The sequence below is a fragment of the Falco peregrinus genome, chromosome 8, assembly GCF_023634155.1.
Source record: "Falco peregrinus isolate bFalPer1 chromosome 8, bFalPer1.pri, whole genome shotgun sequence".
Classification (NCBI taxonomy): domain Eukaryota; kingdom Metazoa; phylum Chordata; class Aves; order Falconiformes; family Falconidae; genus Falco; species Falco peregrinus.
The window spans coordinates 15,209,154-15,227,646 of record NC_073728.1 but is presented as its reverse complement, the minus strand read 5'-3'; the positions used below and the strand labels follow the sequence as shown (position 1 = coordinate 15,227,646).

Here is an 18,493-nt window from a genome sequence, read left to right as displayed (position 1 = left end):
AGGAAGGAGAATGGGCGAGGAGGAGGAAGATATCGTTTAAGGAGGACTTGGAGTCGTATTAGCATGGGGAATTGAGAAAACTGCTAAAAGAGTAAATAGATTTTGGGCTGGACTTTTTTGTATTAATGTTCTCTCCTTTTAAGTTTTCCCAGCGCGCGTTCCTTTCAGCCTGGAAGAACTGGTGTTCTTTTGAAAGTGTTGATTAACCAATACTTTGTTTTTTCTGGCTTTTCCCTCAAGGTTACCCTGGGAAAATAAAAAAGCACCAAATTGCTAGCTTGTTCTCACACAAAATTTAGAGAGCTGCAATACGGAAAGGCAAAAAACTTCCAACGGCCCTTCCATGCACATGGGCTCCTTGGGCGGACTGTGGGCCGATTTCAACCTTTGCTTGTGTTCGAGCAACCTACAGTTTCCCTGGGGCTGTGTGGGTGACACGGATGGCAAATTTCACTGCTTGTCTTCTGACAGAGGACTAGCAAAGCAGACGTCTCTGCATGCAAACTGCTTTGCAAGTTATTTTTCCACATGTTCAGCTCTAAATGTTTGCAAGAGACCCTCAGGCAGTTCTCCCAGCCCTAAGATGTTGCCATCTGGGCCTGTCAGTTCTGGAAGTGTTGAGAAATCATGTGAACCCGCCACTAAAGTGAGGATTTACAGAAGATGGTGTGCACCTATGTTTCTTCAACAAGCTACCAGCAGCCTCGAGTCGGCTTAATTACCTGGCTCGCTAGACACAGAGCTCATCGTCAGGAGGGGCAAGTGCTGGGTTTTGTGTGTTCCTGTTGCTAGATGCGCTTGAAAATGCAAAGAAATCCCTTAATCCTTTGAGTGCAGAAGGCAAAAGACAATTCTGCCCAAAGAATGAATATATGGGAAGGTATCATTAGTACCAGCACAGAGGATCACTGCAGCCAGGTGTAAGGTGGTGTCGGGGCAGCATGGTGTTCGGCAGAGACCCTGCTCTGCAAGTGACAGGGATTACCTGATACCATTGCCTGGGATAGCAAAAAAATGGATTTGACAATCCAGGAGGCCTTTTCAAGTCCTAAATCTCTGTATAAATATTCTTTTTTAAGGTTTTGCAAAATTTCTTTGCACATGGCTTTTTAGGCACAGGTTATATTCTTTGCTTTGGGTTGTTTATGAGTAACCTCTTTAAACTCTTCTTGCTGTTTTTGCACAAGAGGCAAAGTAGCCTTGGTTTTTAACCACAACTATTTCAAGGATGTGACTTCTACCGCTTTCTAGTAGTCCCTGATTTTCTGCATTCCTGATCATTTTGAGGTGCCTTCTCAGTTAAGCACCCCAAGTTACAGCCAGCTTTGAAAAATCTAAGCAGATCGAAATGAAAGGACATTTTCTTTTGGAAAACTGAGACAGAGCCATAGTAACTATACGTAGAGATAATGCTAGGAAGACTGCACAGGAAAATAACTTCTGCTCAGGTTACAGCATGTGCATTTGGTTACTAGTGCTTGATCTGTGCTGAACAATAAAAAGAAATGTCACCACTAAAAGGAATTTAGATCAGAGAAATGTTAACATAAATGCCTAGATATGGACACCCATTTGCTGCTCTCCCCGTTTCAACCAGCTTTTGCATTAAAACATGTAATGATGATACATGACTTCCTCAAATTACTATGAATTTATCTGAAACCCAAAGAGAAACTGGGTCATTGAAGCTCTGTGTCCAGTAAGATGTATGGGAAAAGATGAAAAGTGGAGTGTGCTAAATGGATCTAGCATTAGTGGCAAGTAATGATAGGCACTAAGATCCTATTCACAGTTGCAGGGATAATACCCATGAGCATGTTAATAGTGAATTATGGCCATTATGCAGGCACCAATGACAATATTTTAGTGCTATTCAAGTTATCTGGTTTCTTTGCTTTTCGCTCGCTCTCTTTTCTTCTTAAAAGCTGGTCATTTGGTGATCACGAAATGTGATGTAGCGAGAAGATCCTGTTCTCTCAAGTATACAAGTGTCTTCACTGGCTTCAGCCAAAGGAAAAAGAGGAAGTGTTCTTCCTCCTCCCATGAGGAAAAGCCTTGCAGTAGTTTAACCATTGCTTCTGGCCTGTCTCCCAGTCCAGTGACCAGTAACAATGAAGTCTCCAAAAGGCCTCTTCTAACAAATGTCGCTTCCCGTTTTGTTGTTCTAGTGAACTTCCCAAGAATGGAGGATGACTTTCCAATCTCTGAGCAAGACTTCGAAGACAACGATGATTCAGGTTGGTACTCAAATGCCATGTGGATAATTTATCTTATGTGAGCATGTGTTTCAGTATCAGATGCTACAATTACTCACAAACCTCAGCTTCAGTGAGGGTTAGGAGCTAGAACACGATTGGGAATGAGCACTGAAGTGGTGGCTTAGTGTCTGGACAAAGACATTCATTTTCTTTTCTTGTTTTCCTTTTTCAACAGCCAGCAACCTTGCAAAGTCAATATATTGTATTTGTGTTAGGACAAGCGGAACTGATCTTTCAAGCATTAATTGCTGCTTGCGTGGCTTTTAGACTTGTAAATGGAGAAAATTAAATCTGGGAGCTGTGACAGATTGTTTCCATAGTTTTGAACCCAACGGCACTTGAAGGGACAGAGTTTCAGTGGGTGTAAAATGCTGGCATGCTGTTTACATAGCCTGAGATGTAAAAGTGAATCAGGACACCTGACTTGGTAGTTTGCTGCTTTGCATTGCTTCTAGACTAGGGTTAGTGAATCCCACTGCAATATACCTATGGGGGGGGTGGGGGTGGGCTTATACTCTTGTAAGGACACCACAGCTCTGGGTAAGAAATGCATGAAGGTGGGGGGAAAAAAGTGATCCCTGGATAATAAGTGCCCATTCCACTGCAGATTACTTTGGATCGGATAGGAACGACACACTGTTCTCTACTAACTCTCCAGGAACCCCGAAGCTGGACAAAGAAAAAAGCTGGCTCTACACCCTTGATCCCATCCTGGTGACCATCATAGCGATGAGCTCCTTGGGCGTCCTCCTTGGAGCCATCTGCGCTGGTCTGCTCCTCTACTGCACGTGCTCGTACGCTGGGCTGTCCTCACGGAGCTCCACCACGCTGGAGAACTACAACTTCGAGCTGTACGACGGCATCAAGCACAAAGTCAAGATGAACCACCAGAAATGCTGCTCGGAGGCCTGATGTGTGCCCTGGGGATCACCCTTGGTATTGTGCCCGGTGAGATGGGCTGGCGGGGGGGTACATTTTTTTGCTGTTTTCTATGGGAACTGAATGCCATAACGGGAAAGGAGGCTTGCGGGAGGAGCGAGGGGAGGCGCTACTCCTGCTGCCAGGTCCCGCTGGTGGGTCGTGCTCTGCCAGGACCGAGCGGGCTTTCCCGCAAACCTGACTGAGCTGGGCAAGGGGGGACCGAGACCCTTGTTTGTTGGTTCATCTTCATTTTCTGCTGATGCGAGCGGCTGGGATGTGGTGGGGAGACTGGTTTACCTTTTGGATGTGAGGAACTAAATGTTGATCGTTATATCCCACCTCCTTTCTCTGGTGAGTTGTTGAGACGGCTGAGGAATTTCTTCAGCCATTCTGTCTTTCAAAATAAAAAACAAACACACACACACACCCCTGTCCATTTTAGACCCCATCCAGGTATCATTTTGGCTGTAGGGATTTGTGCACTTCCCACTAAGTCCAGGAAGCTGCAGTTTCCAGTCCTGAAAATGGAAGCATGTGGTAACCTTCAACTTTCCTTCTCCTGGTAGGGGGAAAAGGTGGGATACTGGCTTTAGTGTCGATGGTAACAGCAGCACTTTCTGAAATCATTAAGAAATAAAACAGAAAGGAAACCCTACGTGTAGAAGCACCTCTTGGAGAGAAGCTGAAGAGCCTTAAAGTGATTTGTGAATAACAGCCATTTATTAAATCCAGATCTTGGACTGCAACAGCTGAGGCCTTCATCAGGAAGGCCTTTCTTTGAATCTCCCACCCCTCTTGATCCTGCCCTTTTTTTTTTTTTTTGTTTTTGCTATAATGAGAAAATTGCAGCAAACAAAAGCTAGAGCCTGTCAGGCTGCCAGTGCTCAGGCGATGGCTTTGGGAAGGGGGCTTCACTCGGGGTTTGTCTTGAGGCACAGTGCCGAGGCCTATCCAAAGTGCCAAGGAGGGAAAATGAGCAAGGAAGGAGGTTGGAGCCGTGCCCACAGCCCCAGGAACCAGCCCCCCTCCCCTTCATGGTGCTCCCTGTCTCCCTGGGGCCGCCAGCCCCGCTGGACCAAAGGGCTGCGCTGTATCTCCTTCGGAGCAAAGCTGCGCTGCTCCTCATCGGTAGCAAAAACCCGAAGTTTTATTTATGAGCTGTGTTTTGTTTTACTTTGAACAAGTGCCTTAGAAGAAGTATTTTTCCTCTGTCTGATGATCAGTGCTGTATCAAACAACAAGCGAGGCCTTCATCCTTCCCCGGCAAAACACTCTTCTTCGCCACTCTCTACTGGGTAGAGCCCGGCTGAAGAAGTCTGGTCCTTCTACTTTCAAGTGGTCTGGCTACATTGTCTGGCAGCTGATAGCTCTCCACTTACCGCTGTGCCGTGGGAGAGGAGTGTTATGAAAACAGTTTAATGGAGAAAAAGAGTTCAAATGCTGGACCCGAAACCGACGCCTTCATTTCCAATTCAGTGCAGACGGATCACCCCTATCAGCTTGCACATACATAAGCAAGAAACCTTTCCAGAACGTTGGGTTTTTCTTTGGAAATACCTGACATGTCCTGATTTTACTTTTTGCCTACCAAATAGTTTGGGTTGAGGATGGATTATTTTTTTTTTTCTCGCTAACTGCAGAGAGCCGAAGGTGTGATGTGCTGTGAAGCTCAGTCTGCACAGCCCCTGCAAACACATCCCGCTGGAGGCCAGGTGTTTGGGGAGGCAAGCAACATCTGGAGAGGAGATGAGCACGGACAGTGCCACAGCTGCTCCTTGGTGTAGTGGGAACAGGAATATTTGTCTAGTGTTTCATGCAGAGCTCCATCAGACAGTAAGTTTTTAGGGGGAAAAAAAAGACTTCTCCACTTGAAGGCAGATGCCTGTGTTAGTGGGGAAGCAGATACGGGCAGCTGTGTCATCAAAACATCCACAGTTCATACACGCACACACAGAGACATGCACACACAGAGACCTTCGTTTTTTTAAACTCACACTGTGCGCCCAACAGGAACAGCAGTAAATGTTACTCAGATTCTCCTTTCGAATCACCTTATTTCTTTTGGCGTTCTTCACGGACAGATTCCACAGGGGAGTTATTTTACTGTACAAAAGAAACAGAGGCAGTAAGAGGAAATGTACCAGACCATTTCAAAGCTGCATTGCTGCTGCTTGGTGATTTTATCCCCCTCAAATCACAGGAAAGGGGAAGGATGAATGGGAAAGGACCATACAGTAGAAAAGTCGACTTAGGCAAACAATAGGTGAAAATATATAATTAAAAAGGTGACGTTATGGTGTCTAGTAGGCGTACAGAGAGAAGAGTTCATATATACATATATTCAGAAATAGTGTGTTTGCACACGCACGTGAATTCTCTGTATGTATCGTGTATGTGACTTATTCCGTGGGACTGACTCGTGTTAATATATCTCTTGATCTGGGGCAGGAGAGTACTGCTGATCTTGGCACTAACTTGGCACAGGCCCAGCGAAGTGTCCGCCCTGCATGTCCTGCTTGACCCTTCCAGATGGGGCAGGGCCCACACGTGTGCGCTTGCCGGGCGGGAGCAGGCCAATAATGCTGCAAAGCCGATACCTCACTTACCTCTGCTGGGTGCTTTACTGTTCTTCTACAGAAAACTGTGTTTGATTGTAACTTCAACAGGGAAAAAAAAAAAAAGTCATCAGTGCATTCAACTCATTGCATCCTCCTCTGCAAATAGATTAGGTTTGCTGATCGCAGTTCCCTCTGTGAAACTCCTAAAAGAAAAAAGAAAAAAAAAAAAAGAAATTGGTGTTAATGCCTTTGCTGAAATGGGCTGTTGCCTCCACACCCTTCCCATGGTGAGGACGTGTTGCTAACAGGCGGGCTGTAGTGCTGGGTGATTTCGTTTTGTGGGAAGGTGCCGGGGTGAGCATGGGAATTAAACCATTAAGAAATTATATGCAGAAATGGAACTTCTCCAAGGTTTGCAGTTCAAGGTGTTTGACCATTCACTGGCTGAGCCAGGACTTATGGACTTAAAGAGCTTTTACTGTGATTCTTCGGTGTAAAAAAAAAAAAAAATAAAAAAAAAAAAATCAAACTGTGTTTATATGATTTGTATAAAAACCTTTTAAAATTACTATTTAATAAACATTATGGTAGAGATTATGTTTCAGTGGCTTTTTTATTTATCAAAGAGCAGCAGTAAGGAAACTGAACTGAGAGGGCCAAGGGCAGCTAGAAACCCCAGGGAAGCCGAGGCACAGCTGAAGGCACGCAGGGCCATGCCCACTGCCCTCCTTCGCTGCACACTGCCCACCCCTTCGGGTCACCCCCAGGTGACAGGGGGCTTTACACAGACCCTGTGCACACACATGTCCTCCCACTGGGACACAGCCTGTCCTCCCAGAGCTGGGGATGGCTGGAAGCTGCTCTGGCCAAAGAACAGCACCTGAACACAAACCCAAAAGCAGCCACATGTCCCTGCCTGCCACCCTGCACTGCTGCACGGTGCTGCTGGCGATCCTGGAGAGGAGTGTGGCTTTAGGCTAAGAAAAATGTCATTTAAGGCTAAAACAGCTTGGTGCTGAGCAGAAAGGTGCAGTCAAGGCTTTGCAGTGCAACTGCGCAGCGTGGTGATGGCCGGGGGTCACTCAGCACAGCACATGGCCGTGCAGGCACCACACAGGGAGCAGCCTGCACCCTCTCTGCCAGGCTGTACTGGGAGCCAGACCATCCCAGCTGAGCCACCTCACCAGCCTGCAGGAGCTGGGTGCCAGCTTATCCCTGTCCTGGTCCCACGGCCCTGCAATGGCAGGGAGTGACCGGGATGGCTTAGCCCTCTGCCATCCAGCTTCAGCCCTGTGCTCAGCAGTTACAAGAGGTATCCAGCAGCAAGGACTCCAGGCAAACGCCAAAGCCAAGCCTGGCCCCATGCACTTGCCTTCTCCACCCTCTCTCCCACTGCCCTGATGGTGACTCTGGACTGAGGGAGCCTTGCATCTCACCAGGGTCCCAGCACCCTGCTGCTCTCCCTGCACCGCACTGCCAGGAGCCAGCTGGAGAAGCAGTGGGGCTGAACCTACGGCATGGAAACTCTTGTTTATTTACGGGCAGTCTGACAAAGGAGAGCCAATCCATCAAGCCCCAGGCACCCTGAGAGCAAATGAAATTTTTCTGCCATCTCCTTACCTCCAACACGGTGGCCCCCTCCCAAAGCACATGTGTGTTAAAGAGGGTCTTTAAGCGATGAAGGGCAGCTGGCAGCTTAGATGAAGATGACAGTGTAGCTGCAACCTTGACAGCTCTTCCCTTACCCAGGAATAAAGAACTGATGTGCAGATTGATACCTGGGGGAGAGGCTGTCAGAGAGCAGGACAGAGACGGCAGATAAGCGACTCAATCAGTGTCAGACCCGTCCTGCCGTAACACCGCCTGTAAATCACTGCGGTTAAAGAGGCGCCTCCGCTAAAGCGAGGAGCAGAAAGCAGGTAATAGAAAAACGGGTGGCAAAGCAGATGTGTGCACTGGCTGGGTTAAAAGCCTGAAAGCCGGGCTGCAGCTGCCACCTGGGCACAAAGGGGAGGCAGGCACCCGCTTCAGGAAATGGGAATCTCGGGGTGTATTTTTTAGCTCGGATCGCATTTTGGGGGGGATGGGCTGAGACCCAGAGGCACCTGTGTGCACTTGCCATGCACACACGGGTACCCACTGCCAGAGGAAGCTGGAGTGTGGGGGGGCCACGAGGGCGGTCCGTGTAGCACGAGAGTAATCAGTGACTGAGCGGGCTAATGAAATCTATTTCACCATTCTCAGGCTGCACCGAGATGGGAATCCAGACGCTCCAGCACATCCTTGAGAGCTGATTGCAATCGTGCACACACGCTCGCTGTCTCTCTTGCCTCTTCTTGGAAATATTCCTTTGCTTTTGTGTTTAATGGGAAATCTTTTCAAATAATGACTTGCTCTCTGGACAGCTGGGGGCTTGGCAGTGAGGGGGAGCCATGGGGCTGAGCTAATGAGTAGATTCGTAATTAATTAATTGCAGGCAGGTGCAAGTGGAGCCTCCCGTCACCTCTCTCTCCTGTCTCTCTCTGAAGAGCTCCTCTGTCTCCCAGAGCCTGGCATTATCACCAACCATCCAAAGGGGTTGAGCGAAACCTGGCGCTGGCTTTACCCTGGACAGTGACTTTGGCAGGCAGGGAGGCCAGTGCTCCCATCCCCTCCACACGGGGACCACAGGGAGCATGCTGTATGCAGCACGTTGCCTTTACAGCTCATATCTGCCAGGCTCCCTGCGCTCAAACCATGATGACTAGCACCCATAAAGGCACCTTCTTTCTGCCAAGCAGCTCCCCACTTCCCCTCCCCGGGGAAGATTGATTGCCCTCTTTACTGTAGCTGCACAGAAACAGCTCACACCTTCCCCCTTTACTCCTCCAAAGGGCTAAACCCACCTGGACACAAAAGGTGTTGGTGAACCCCCAAGCGCTGACTCCTGGTGAGCTGAGCACAGGCACCCCACCGCAGCTGGTGTCACACTGCTCTGTCCACACTGTGTCCTTTCAGCCTTACATCAGCTGCTCCAGTGGGTGCTCAGCAGAGCCCTGTGGGTGTAAATACAGAGGGTGACACTGAGTTTTGGTCCATATACATCCATAGCAAAATCTGCACTGAATTCAGTAGGTCTCTATTGTCACTCACTTATCAGGTAGGATTAGGCTTTCCTATCAATGCCAGTTATACACAGCAACCCATTTAAGGCAACAAACTCTCCGTGACTAAAGCAGTTTAATAAGGAAAATAATCCTTAATTTGTTGAAGGGGGATGACTCCTCTCTAGGCTGCTGTATCATAACTCAGTTGCACCACTAATATCCAAAATAGAAAGCACCAAATTAAACACTCAGCAGCTCTACCCCCGCCTTGGTCTGGGTGCTAAAAATCAAAGGAAAAAATATAGTCCTGCTTCCCTGTGCTGCTGCAGTGGGTGGAGGCCTGTGGAATGAGCCAGCATGGGCTGCCAGCTCAGGACTGTTTGCTGCAGAAGACTTTGCTAACATTCCCTCGGTTAAATGTTTACAAACCCAGAGGAAATAGCTGTCCCAGATGCTGCTGATAATTTCCTATCAGGTCCCTCCTGGTGGGGTGCAGGGCTGATTTGTCACCCTTTGGATCAGCTGCCAATCTCATGCTTAATAACAGAGATGACTGACTTCTTTACAAACACCAACAAAATTTCTAGCACTATTTTTGCCCTCCTGGTCTCTCGGGTTTATACAGAGAGTAATTCTGCCCTGGCTTCCAGCCCAGCTTGCTTTGCAGTCCTTGAAGCACACTCCTGAGCGGAGTGGCCTCCAGCAGAGGCACAGGGCAGCCCTTCCCTCACCTCACCGCTTCACCGGTGGGCTGCGTTGGAGGATGCAGAGGCAGCCCTGGGCTGTGCTGTCCCTTGGGAAGCGTTTCCCCAACACGTCCTGCTCTACCACACCAGTGAAGGGGGTGAGGTCTTCCACCAGCTTTCAGGGACAGCTGTTGCCAAATGCGTTTCAACCTCGTATTTTAAGAAGACATCCAATATGCTTACCAGAGCTGGGGAGCCTTTTACACCACAGCAATAATCCAGCGCTTGGCCATGAAATCCTCAGCACAGTGTCACATCTGTCCTTTTCAGCAGAGAAGTTTTATTAACTTAGGGTATGAAAAGTTTCTGAGAGCAGAAAGTCTCTCTCCCTCCGAGAGAAATAAGGATGATTTAAGCAGTCTGGGTGTATTTGAGATGGAGAGCAAGTTCCCCAGCTGACACATCAGAGGGAAAAACTGTAAGCCAAGGCTGCATTTATTAAAGAAGGAAGCTGGGGCTGTGTAAAGCCAACCTTTTTAAGCACTCTACGAGAGCATTTTAATAAAAAGCACCACAAGCCCACAACAAATCACAGCTTGGAAGCAAAAAAAAAAAAAAAAGTCAATTCCTGTCAAGTTTTGAAGAATTGTCTGAGCTTAAGGAAAAGCGAATTCCTGCTACACTCCCTCCCCTGTCCTCCGCTCCCGTGCACGGAGCAAAGCCACCCCAAACGCTGCCTGTGACACACCGCAAATCACGTCGGGGAGCAGCCACCGACCCAGCCGCGGGAAGGCCCACAGAAGGATTGAAGCTTAAAGAAAATGAAATTTATAGTCAGAGTATTAAAATATTAAAGGGCCTTAAAGAACAGCCATGAATCTGATTTGGGGGGATGGGAAGGCAAGTCTGTCATCAGGCAGAGACAAACGGCTGCTGGACAGGACAACTCACATAAATCTGGCAGAGGAGAAGAAATAAAGCTCAATCAGACCCCAAAAAGAAAAAAAAAAAGTGATGAAAAGATTTTAGGGTATAAAGAGTGAAAAGGAGAGGGAAAGCTAAAGAAGATAAGGAGTTGAAAGCAGAGAAGCGATTATAAAAATAGTAGTAGTACAGATGGAGGTAGAGGATAGAATTATTAAAAATAGCCAGCAGTGCCCTGGTGGCACAGGTATTTTTGACAATCTTGCCTGAGGCTGCTTGTTTTTTTCACAGCAAGAACTCGTTGGGTGAGCTTCAATAGCTTAGACCCTGCGTGGGCATAAGGAGGTGCAGAGCCCACCATGCAGAGCACCAGCCTCAAACCACCCAGAGAGGGGGGGTGGGCACAAGGACCCCTGCACAACTCCAGCATCCTTGGGTGTGCTGCAGCAAAATTCCTCCATTTCCAGAAGCTGACCAGCACTCACTAGGCAAATCCACATGTATTGCTCCTCATGAGCAGCTCAACCTGCTCCTGAACTGGGGATCGGCTTCTCCAGGACGTGGCTCCTGGCTGACCCCAGAGCATCCCCGAGCGCCGTGGCCGATTGCACAACATGCCCAGGCTGCAGATGCTCTGTGGTGTGAGAAGTCAGTGGGCCACCCTGCCCAGCCCCCACATCTTTCACTTCACGTCAGCAGAGACCCGTGCCACGGGGCTGTCCCCCAGTGGCAGCCGTGCCCTGCTGAGACCAGGCCAGCCGGGGATCGGCCCCGCGGTGCCTCCCATCCCCACTGTGCTGAGGAGAGACTGCAAATCCATCCAGGAGCCACAGCCGGGACCCACCGTAAGTTGGGAAACAGGGTGCAGCAAGGGCTGGATTTGCAAAATGCTGTCTGTAAGCCAGCCCTCCCTCTAAAACACTAAACAAAAAACAACATTCAGATATATTTCGGAGGAAAACACGAAGCATCTGGTTCCTTTCGCTAGTGTACATAGCAAGAGAAAAGTTGGCAGTACATTTGATTACCATAAAAGAGAGAGCTATGCACAAAAAAGCCACATTAGAGTAACATTGCCCAAAACAAAGTTAAATGTCTGCCTTGTTTTGAACATGCTCATGGTGGAAATGTGAGCAAAGGTTAGCCCAGATTAATGAGAACTGCAAATTAATTGGCTGGGCTAGGACTGGCACCCTGCCACCACGTCTCGCCCGGCAATTCTTATGTATCGATTTATTTTGCTAGATGAGGAGACACCCTGCAAACACACAGAAAACCAAGCCTGACACTTCCGTCCGATGGGTGACACGCCATTTTAGCCAGGGTCACTAGGAGCCGTGGGCTTGTGCAGCCACCTGTCCCCGCTGCACCCCTCTCTTGCACCCGCAGTGGGGGACAATGGAAGCCCAGCCCCTGCCGGGAGGGCTTCCCAGGTGCTGGGGGTCCTGCCCAGACACCCCCAGCCCTGCGCCAAGGCCAAGCCGAGCACTGCGCTGGGGCCACCCATCCCTCACAGCCTGGACAGGGACGAGGATGGGGACAGGCAGGGGACCTGTGCTGCCTCCCACCACGGCTGCCCCGCCGCCACTGCCTGTTGCTGTCACTGCAATAAAATCCCAGTGCCTGGAAAGTGCCGCTTCCCTGCCAACCTGCGGTAAGGCAGACGTCAAAAGGAGGGTGACAGATGTGTCTGCCAGTTTTTATGGAGCAAAGGGGGTTTTCCATGGCTCACTGACACACAGGCAGTGATTACCTGCTGAAGCAGCTAAAAACTTGGGGTTTTTTTGGTTTAGGGGGAAGGAGGAGTAAGAAAAGCCCAGCCCCAGCTCTGGCTTTTCTCCTGGAAAGGAAAAGCCATCTCGGCAACTCTCCCTTTTCTTAACTTCAAATATACAAACACCTCAATGCCATCCAAACAGCTCCTTCCAGCTTCAGCACAACACACGCTGAAGGGCTGGGGGAAACGCAGCAGGGCGGTTAAGCCTTCCCGCAGGCACCCTGTGGGCCGTGTGCCTCGGGGGCTCGGGGGGAAAGGGACTACAAAGCACATGAGCCCATCTCCCTGGGACAGAGACCCCCAGCATCAGCCCTGCCAGCTCTGCCGAGGTCAGATGCAGACACAGGTACCAAGGAGGAGCATCCTCATCGGGGCCTGGCAGCATCACAGAGAGAGTCACAGTGTGCTACTTGGGGGCTGTTTCAAAAGCAGTCTTTTATTATTTTTTTTTTTTTTTTTTTTCCCCAAAGGAAGAAGTTGGTCTTTGACATTAGAAACAGTGGTAGCCTCAATTTACAGGGGAGAGCTGGGTGAGAACAGGCCCCTTTAAGCACACTGTCTAAAGCAGTTCCACATCTCAGCCACAGCCCAGCTGCGCTATCAGCATCGCCCCAGCCGGGGCCGCAGGCAGGCACAGGGCTCTGGGCGCACACCAGATTAATTAGCCCCGCTGACCACCATCAAACAGCCGGGTCCACGCTGCCGATGCAATCTGCAAAGCTCATTAAAACAGAGCAGTGCCACACTCGGGAGCGAGCCGGTGTAATGCTTTGGGTGTCATGATAAAACCATTAAAACAGCGCTCTGCAGTCCCTGGCAGGCCCCGCTGTGCAGTGATGCCAGACTGCAGCACGTGAGGAGGGGGCTGTAGTGTGACCTGCAGATGAGCTGCTCTAAACCGGGATCTATTTCAAGGGCTAAGCAGGACAGTGAGGCTGGGTCGAACAGTGGAGGGTTCGGCAGGTGATTTGGGAGGATGGGAAGGCCTGCCGTATCTTGTATTTCTGGATATCTACGGTGTCACAAACAGGACATTGCTCAATGACTTAAAAAATGAACACTTCTGCCTGAGGTTATCAGCCTCGGGATAATGGCAAGGTTGTGAACACAGCACTGTTGCAGGAATTTAAGAGATTAAGCATCCCGATTTGGGAATAAGTGATGATGATTCCCCCAGATACTAGAGATGAAGGGGAGGTAATGCTTTTGAAGCACGGGGACAGAGCGACAGTGCAGCCACAGTGACTCATTGCAGCTGCCCAGGCAACTTGGCAGCTAGGAAAATATTTGCACAAGTTTTAACAAGCCCCATCCACGCTACTCCTGATGCCCAGGAGATGTCCTGACAAATTTGGATGGCAGCAGCCAGGTGCTGGGCTCCTCTAATGGGGCAAGCAGGGTGTAAAAGGTCTCATCTGGACATGTGGGGATGCCCAGGCAACCCCAGCTGCACTGTAACACTGTCCCTGACAAAAACAAACTTCCTTTTCAAACAAGGAGGCTAATCATAAAACACTGTCTCTTGATGCCCCCATCTAGCCTCGGCAGGATACACTTTGGCTGAGACTGCAAATGCAGACAGCACTGCCAGCCTTCTGCCCGCATCAGGCTCGGCATCCTGCACCTCCTCCCTGAGCACAGGTAACTACAGGATCCGATCCACTGCAAGACAAGAGCTGGGAGACCCACTCTCCTCCTGGCTGCCCCCCTGTCCCACAGTCCCCATGTGCAGGGGGCACTACTTATGTGCAGGGGCTTCAGACATAGCCTGGCACACCCACCTGCATCCACGTAAGTCACAACCTGCTCGCAAGGAGGAGGTGGCTCCCAGCACTCGGTGCATCATTCGATGTGAACGGGTGGTGGGGCTGGAGCTGATGTCGGCTGGGGCCACTGCCTAATGTAGGTCAGAAATGTTAGCCAGGGTCTTAAGAGTAAACTTCTGTGTGCGTTTCCAGAGAGAAAAAATACACCTAGAAACCATATCTTAAAAAAAAAAAAAAAAAAAAAAAAAAAGGAAAGCATGGAGATAAATACAATTCATTAACAAAATAAAAGAAATAAAATCAAGGCTGGAACTGTGTTTTGGTGGCACTGGTTGGCAAAGCCTTTGTCGGAGATGTGCCGCCAGGGCCAGAGCCCTGTGCAGGCTCTCGCTCCACAGCCGGCAGGGGTGGGTGTGATCAGCCGTGGCAGTGCCAGCTGTGGGCTGAACAATAAAAACCCATGCAAGTAAAAGGAAGAGCTGGAGACCTGTCCCCTTCCCAGGTGCCCTATGTCAGGTGGCTATGGAATGCCCGGAGCACTATAAAAGCCCAGGCGCTGCCAGGTGCTATCGCAGCCAGCGAGGCCCTGCAGGCACCCCGCGATGGGCTGCACATGTGGCAAATGGGTCAGACAGATGCCCCCAGCCAGCTCCGTGCCCCAAGAAACATCATGGTCCTGCTGTGCAGGTTTTTGACACACTGCTGGCACTCCTGCCTCCCTGGCCCAATGCAGGGTGACCCACATGGGGTGCAGGAGCAGAGCAGAGCAGGCTGCCTGCCCAGAGCATCCCGCACGCCGTGCCACGCTGCACTGTGCCACATCAGCCACGCAGAGCGAGCGTAACAAACTGCTGCCCAGGTGCGCAGGTTGCTGTTAGCAGTGACAGGCTTGCAGGCATGTGTCCTATCCACAGCCTGGCCTTTGCCCTCCCAGCACCACTGCTGCAGCCCCGCAGGCCTACCTTTAACTGATCCACAGCAGCGGATCCCTGTGCCGGGGGTAATCCTGCGTAACCTCGCTCTGCGGAGGGCCCTCAGCCATGCTCACCAGGCGGCCCTCCCCTTCCCCTGCCAGTCCGTGCCAAATTTCCCTGACCGGTTCCTAACAAGAGCCCCACACTACAGCCTCAGAAGGCACCAGCAAGGTAGGATGCCATCTTTATACTGCTCCTTTGTTGCTCTGCTTTGCAGTGGAGATTATTTTGGGGTGGGGGGGTGGGGGTGGGGAAACGTTATTTAAAAAAAACTTCACCCCTCTCTCTCCTCCTCCACCCTCCCCAAGCAGTGATGTGGGATAATGAACTGCTGGGACTGTCATTCAAAGAGCACTTAATGACAGTATTCGCTCTGTGTGTGTGTAGCATTGGCTGTTCTCAGAGCTCTCATTATGAATAGCTTTCAAGCTGTTTTGACTGTTTTCTATTACAAAGAGGAGCTCACTGTTAGCTGCCTATTTCCATTGCTGAAGCTGGCCAACGTAATCCTCACAGATCTATGACACCACAGCTGATGCTCCTAACTCTCCTGCTCTCTCACCTCCACCTTTATGGCAGTAGAGAAGGACCAGGCTCTCCTTCCCTGTCCCTTGTCTCCTTCTCACTGCCAGGGTCCCCTTTTGGGCTTGTGCTCTGGTTTTGCAGGTCATGCTTCTTCAAACTGGCTGGTTGCTGTGTCCCAAGTTGCATCGCCGCTGCAGCGCTGGACCCATGGGAGCTCACAGCACTGCCGAGCCTATGCCTCCGACTGTCCACCCTTGGGAGCTGGGAGTCCCCACTGCAGGCTTGGCAAGGGGAAAGGGACCCAGCCTGAGCTTCATCTGTGCCACAGAGAAACCACAAAGATGCACTAAAACAATCTGTTCTCCCATCTTTTCCCAGACCCCTTGCTGTGAGACACAATATTTTGGAGGGGCAGCTGAAACCTTGCTGGTGTTAATTTAGTCTCGGTCTGCTCGCTGTTAACTTTGGGCTTGTGGGTCTTTTTCCTTAAAGAAAGGTTATTTTTCCTAAAACAGAGCAAGAAGCAGCTTGGCACTACAGGCACTTTAAAGATGTTTGAATATTTGCAAGCGGAGGCAAACGCATTTTTTAAATATTATGAAAAGCACCTTGAACAACAACAACTCAGCAAGAGCCCTCCGCAGGCTTCATCCTTTGCTGAAGGAGCCTGTTGCTCAGCCTGGGGGCATCTGAGGCTCAGCATGTCCCTCCACGCTTTTTTGCTGCATCTCAAAATCCTGCCCCTGGCATGCCAGCCCACAGGGCTGGGGCAGTGACTCCAGGCACCGAGTGAGAGACGAGCTCTGCCGAATCCCAGCGTTATTAAAAGTTACAAGGGGTAACCCATGGCAGGTCCTCTCTGCAGCCATACCCACCTGCCAGCCCTCAGGAGCAAATCATGAAAAATAAAGAGGAAAATAAGTTCACAACATACTTTAGCGCTAAGTGAGTGGTTCCTAAGCTGCTCTTGGGTCTCGCTGAGGTTTTCAGGTATTGTTTCACTGTACCCTTCTTACATAAATTGGGGTATGGTTTGTCTTTTTCTTTCCCCAAATGAGGTTTTCCTGTTGAAACCTTCATTTTCCAGTCAATATAAAATTTGAGAGGTGGTTTTATTTTTAAGGAATTGTGAGAAAAATCAGGGGTGGCTATGCACAAAAAAAAGTCCACATCTGCTAAAGTCCATGATCTGTTTTTTTATAAAAAGCCATTTTCTGGCTAAAAGCCTTTCCTTTCTAATACTTTTACTCTCTCCACATGCCTGTCAGTCTTCGCCTGTTGTCTTCTTCTCCCTGTTGACACAATGCCACGTTCCTTGCATTTCCCCACCAATTTTTCTTGGTAGAGCTGCGTTGCTGTCAGCCAGCCAGCCGCAGGCACACAAATCACAGCTGCGGGGCACGGGAGGACCAGTGGCCAGCGGGGACCATTAGATCATCTCGCTGACCTCTCCCTGATGCAGGGCCAGGTCTGGCATCCAATTACTCCTGTGCCGAGCCTGGTAACTCCTGCTTGGCAAAAGTGTATGGTGCAGAAATGCATCCTGTCTGGGTCTAAATATATCAAAGGCGAGGGAATGGGCTGCTCTCCTGCATAGTTTAATCTTTGTTAACACTCACGTTTTAAAAGGTCTGTTTGATTCCCGATTTGAATTTGTCTGGCTTCAGCTTCCAGGCGCAGGCTCGTGCAATGCCTTTCTCCTCTAGATTAAACAGCCCTTTAATACCTGCCTTTCTCTCCCCGTGAAGGTACCTCACACAGCACAATTAAGTCACCTCTTGATCTTCTTTTTAATAAGCTAAACAGGCTGAGCTCCTCCGATTTCGCATCATAAGACTTTCCCCGCAGCACCTCCCAAGGATCAAGTCTCTAATACTGCCTGATCCCATGCAGGGGGACGCAGAGCCGCCCCACGCAGCCGATGAAACTAAGCAGCTCGCTGGGAGATGGCAGCCTTTCCCTGCTGCCCGCTCCCCCCACCAGCCCGTATCTTTGGGGAGGCTGCTTAGTGGTATTAGAGGTTTCACACCTCTCTGGGCACCTCCGTACCCCACATCCACCCATCACTGAGCGATGGAGAGAGCCAGTACCGCAGCTGCCTCCACCCGTGCCTGTGAGATACCAGATGAGCAACAACATTTAGGGCTGTTTCCTAGTGCAGGGGGCTTGGGTGTGCCAAGAGCCATCCCAGGCTTTACAGCCAGGGTGGGAGAGGAACCACGGGGCCACGCTGAGCCGTCCCCATCAACTTCAGCCATCCCTAATTCACTTAAAACCCTGTGATTTTAAGTGGCGTCGGTCCCATCACTCACCCCATCTCTGGGAAAGGGTGGGTCTGGACACACAGGTCTCAGACGGCAGGCGGCATTGCCTCCCACCCAGGGCACCTGCTGCATGTACCAACTGAAACAAGCAACTGGATAAGGCCTCTCCTCATCCAACATTTACCTGGAGGAACAATAAATCTCAGCATTGGCCAAAACCTGGAAGTCAATGCACATGCAACATTGCACATGTATTATTGGCAAGGGTCATCACTTTTGCTCCAGTTTTTAATGCACCTTTTTCTGAACTGCAGCCTGGGTGCCCCAGCCAATGCATGCAGCCAGCCGGCCCACCAGCTGGATTTTAGCCACAGGCTTCAGCAATACCATTTCACACACCATTATAATGGTTTAGCTGGGAGAGTACACATAGCCACTCACACTCTCCACCGGGTATTTGTCTTGCCTGCGAATCAATTACAGCAGAGACACTGCGTGCATTAGGATTGCTGCTTGGCGCATATTGCAGCCATGATATATGTTGCTCTGCTCCACAACAAATGACTTAGATAAACCTCCAGGAGGTCGTGTCTGTCAGCAAGGTTTTTATTAGGTGAGCTGTGCCCATTCTCACAACGGTAAGGGCTACCTGGCAGAAAATTGTAAGCTGTTTCCCTCAGAGGGTGCGAGCCCTAAATGAGTTTCCCAGTCTCACTTTGGGAACACACTCAGATATTAAAGGGACCAGAGAGTA

At 50.0% G+C, this 18,493-nt stretch overlaps 1 protein-coding gene and 1 long non-coding RNA gene across 5 annotated transcripts in view; one reads left to right on the top strand and one right to left on the bottom strand.

Moving 5' to 3' along the window:
* NRP2 (neuropilin 2) overlaps window positions 1-6,336 on the top strand; it is a 90,761-nt gene extending 84,425 nt beyond the window's left edge. For 2 of the 4 annotated variants that reach the window (XM_055811986.1, XM_055811985.1), the window contains exons 16-17: window positions 2,169-2,237; window positions 2,917-6,336. In XM_055811986.1, coding sequence (XP_055667961.1) covers window positions 2,169-2,237; window positions 2,917-3,170 — 323 coding nt within the window. In that variant the 3' untranslated portion in view covers window positions 3,171-6,336. Of the gene's footprint in view, window positions 1-2,168; window positions 2,238-2,865 lie in introns of all 4 variants that reach the window. The other 2 variants (XM_055811984.1, XM_055811983.1) reach the window with 1 other exon arrangement.
* On the bottom strand, window positions 5,808-10,880 carry LOC129784998 (uncharacterized). The gene is made up of 3 exons (XR_008748401.1): window positions 9,753-10,880; window positions 8,623-8,772; window positions 5,808-5,940 (listed from the first exon to the last, which is right to left on the bottom strand). It is a non-coding gene; the product is annotated as an uncharacterized LOC129784998 (long non-coding RNA).
* Window positions 10,881-18,493: the final 7,613 nt, after the last annotated feature.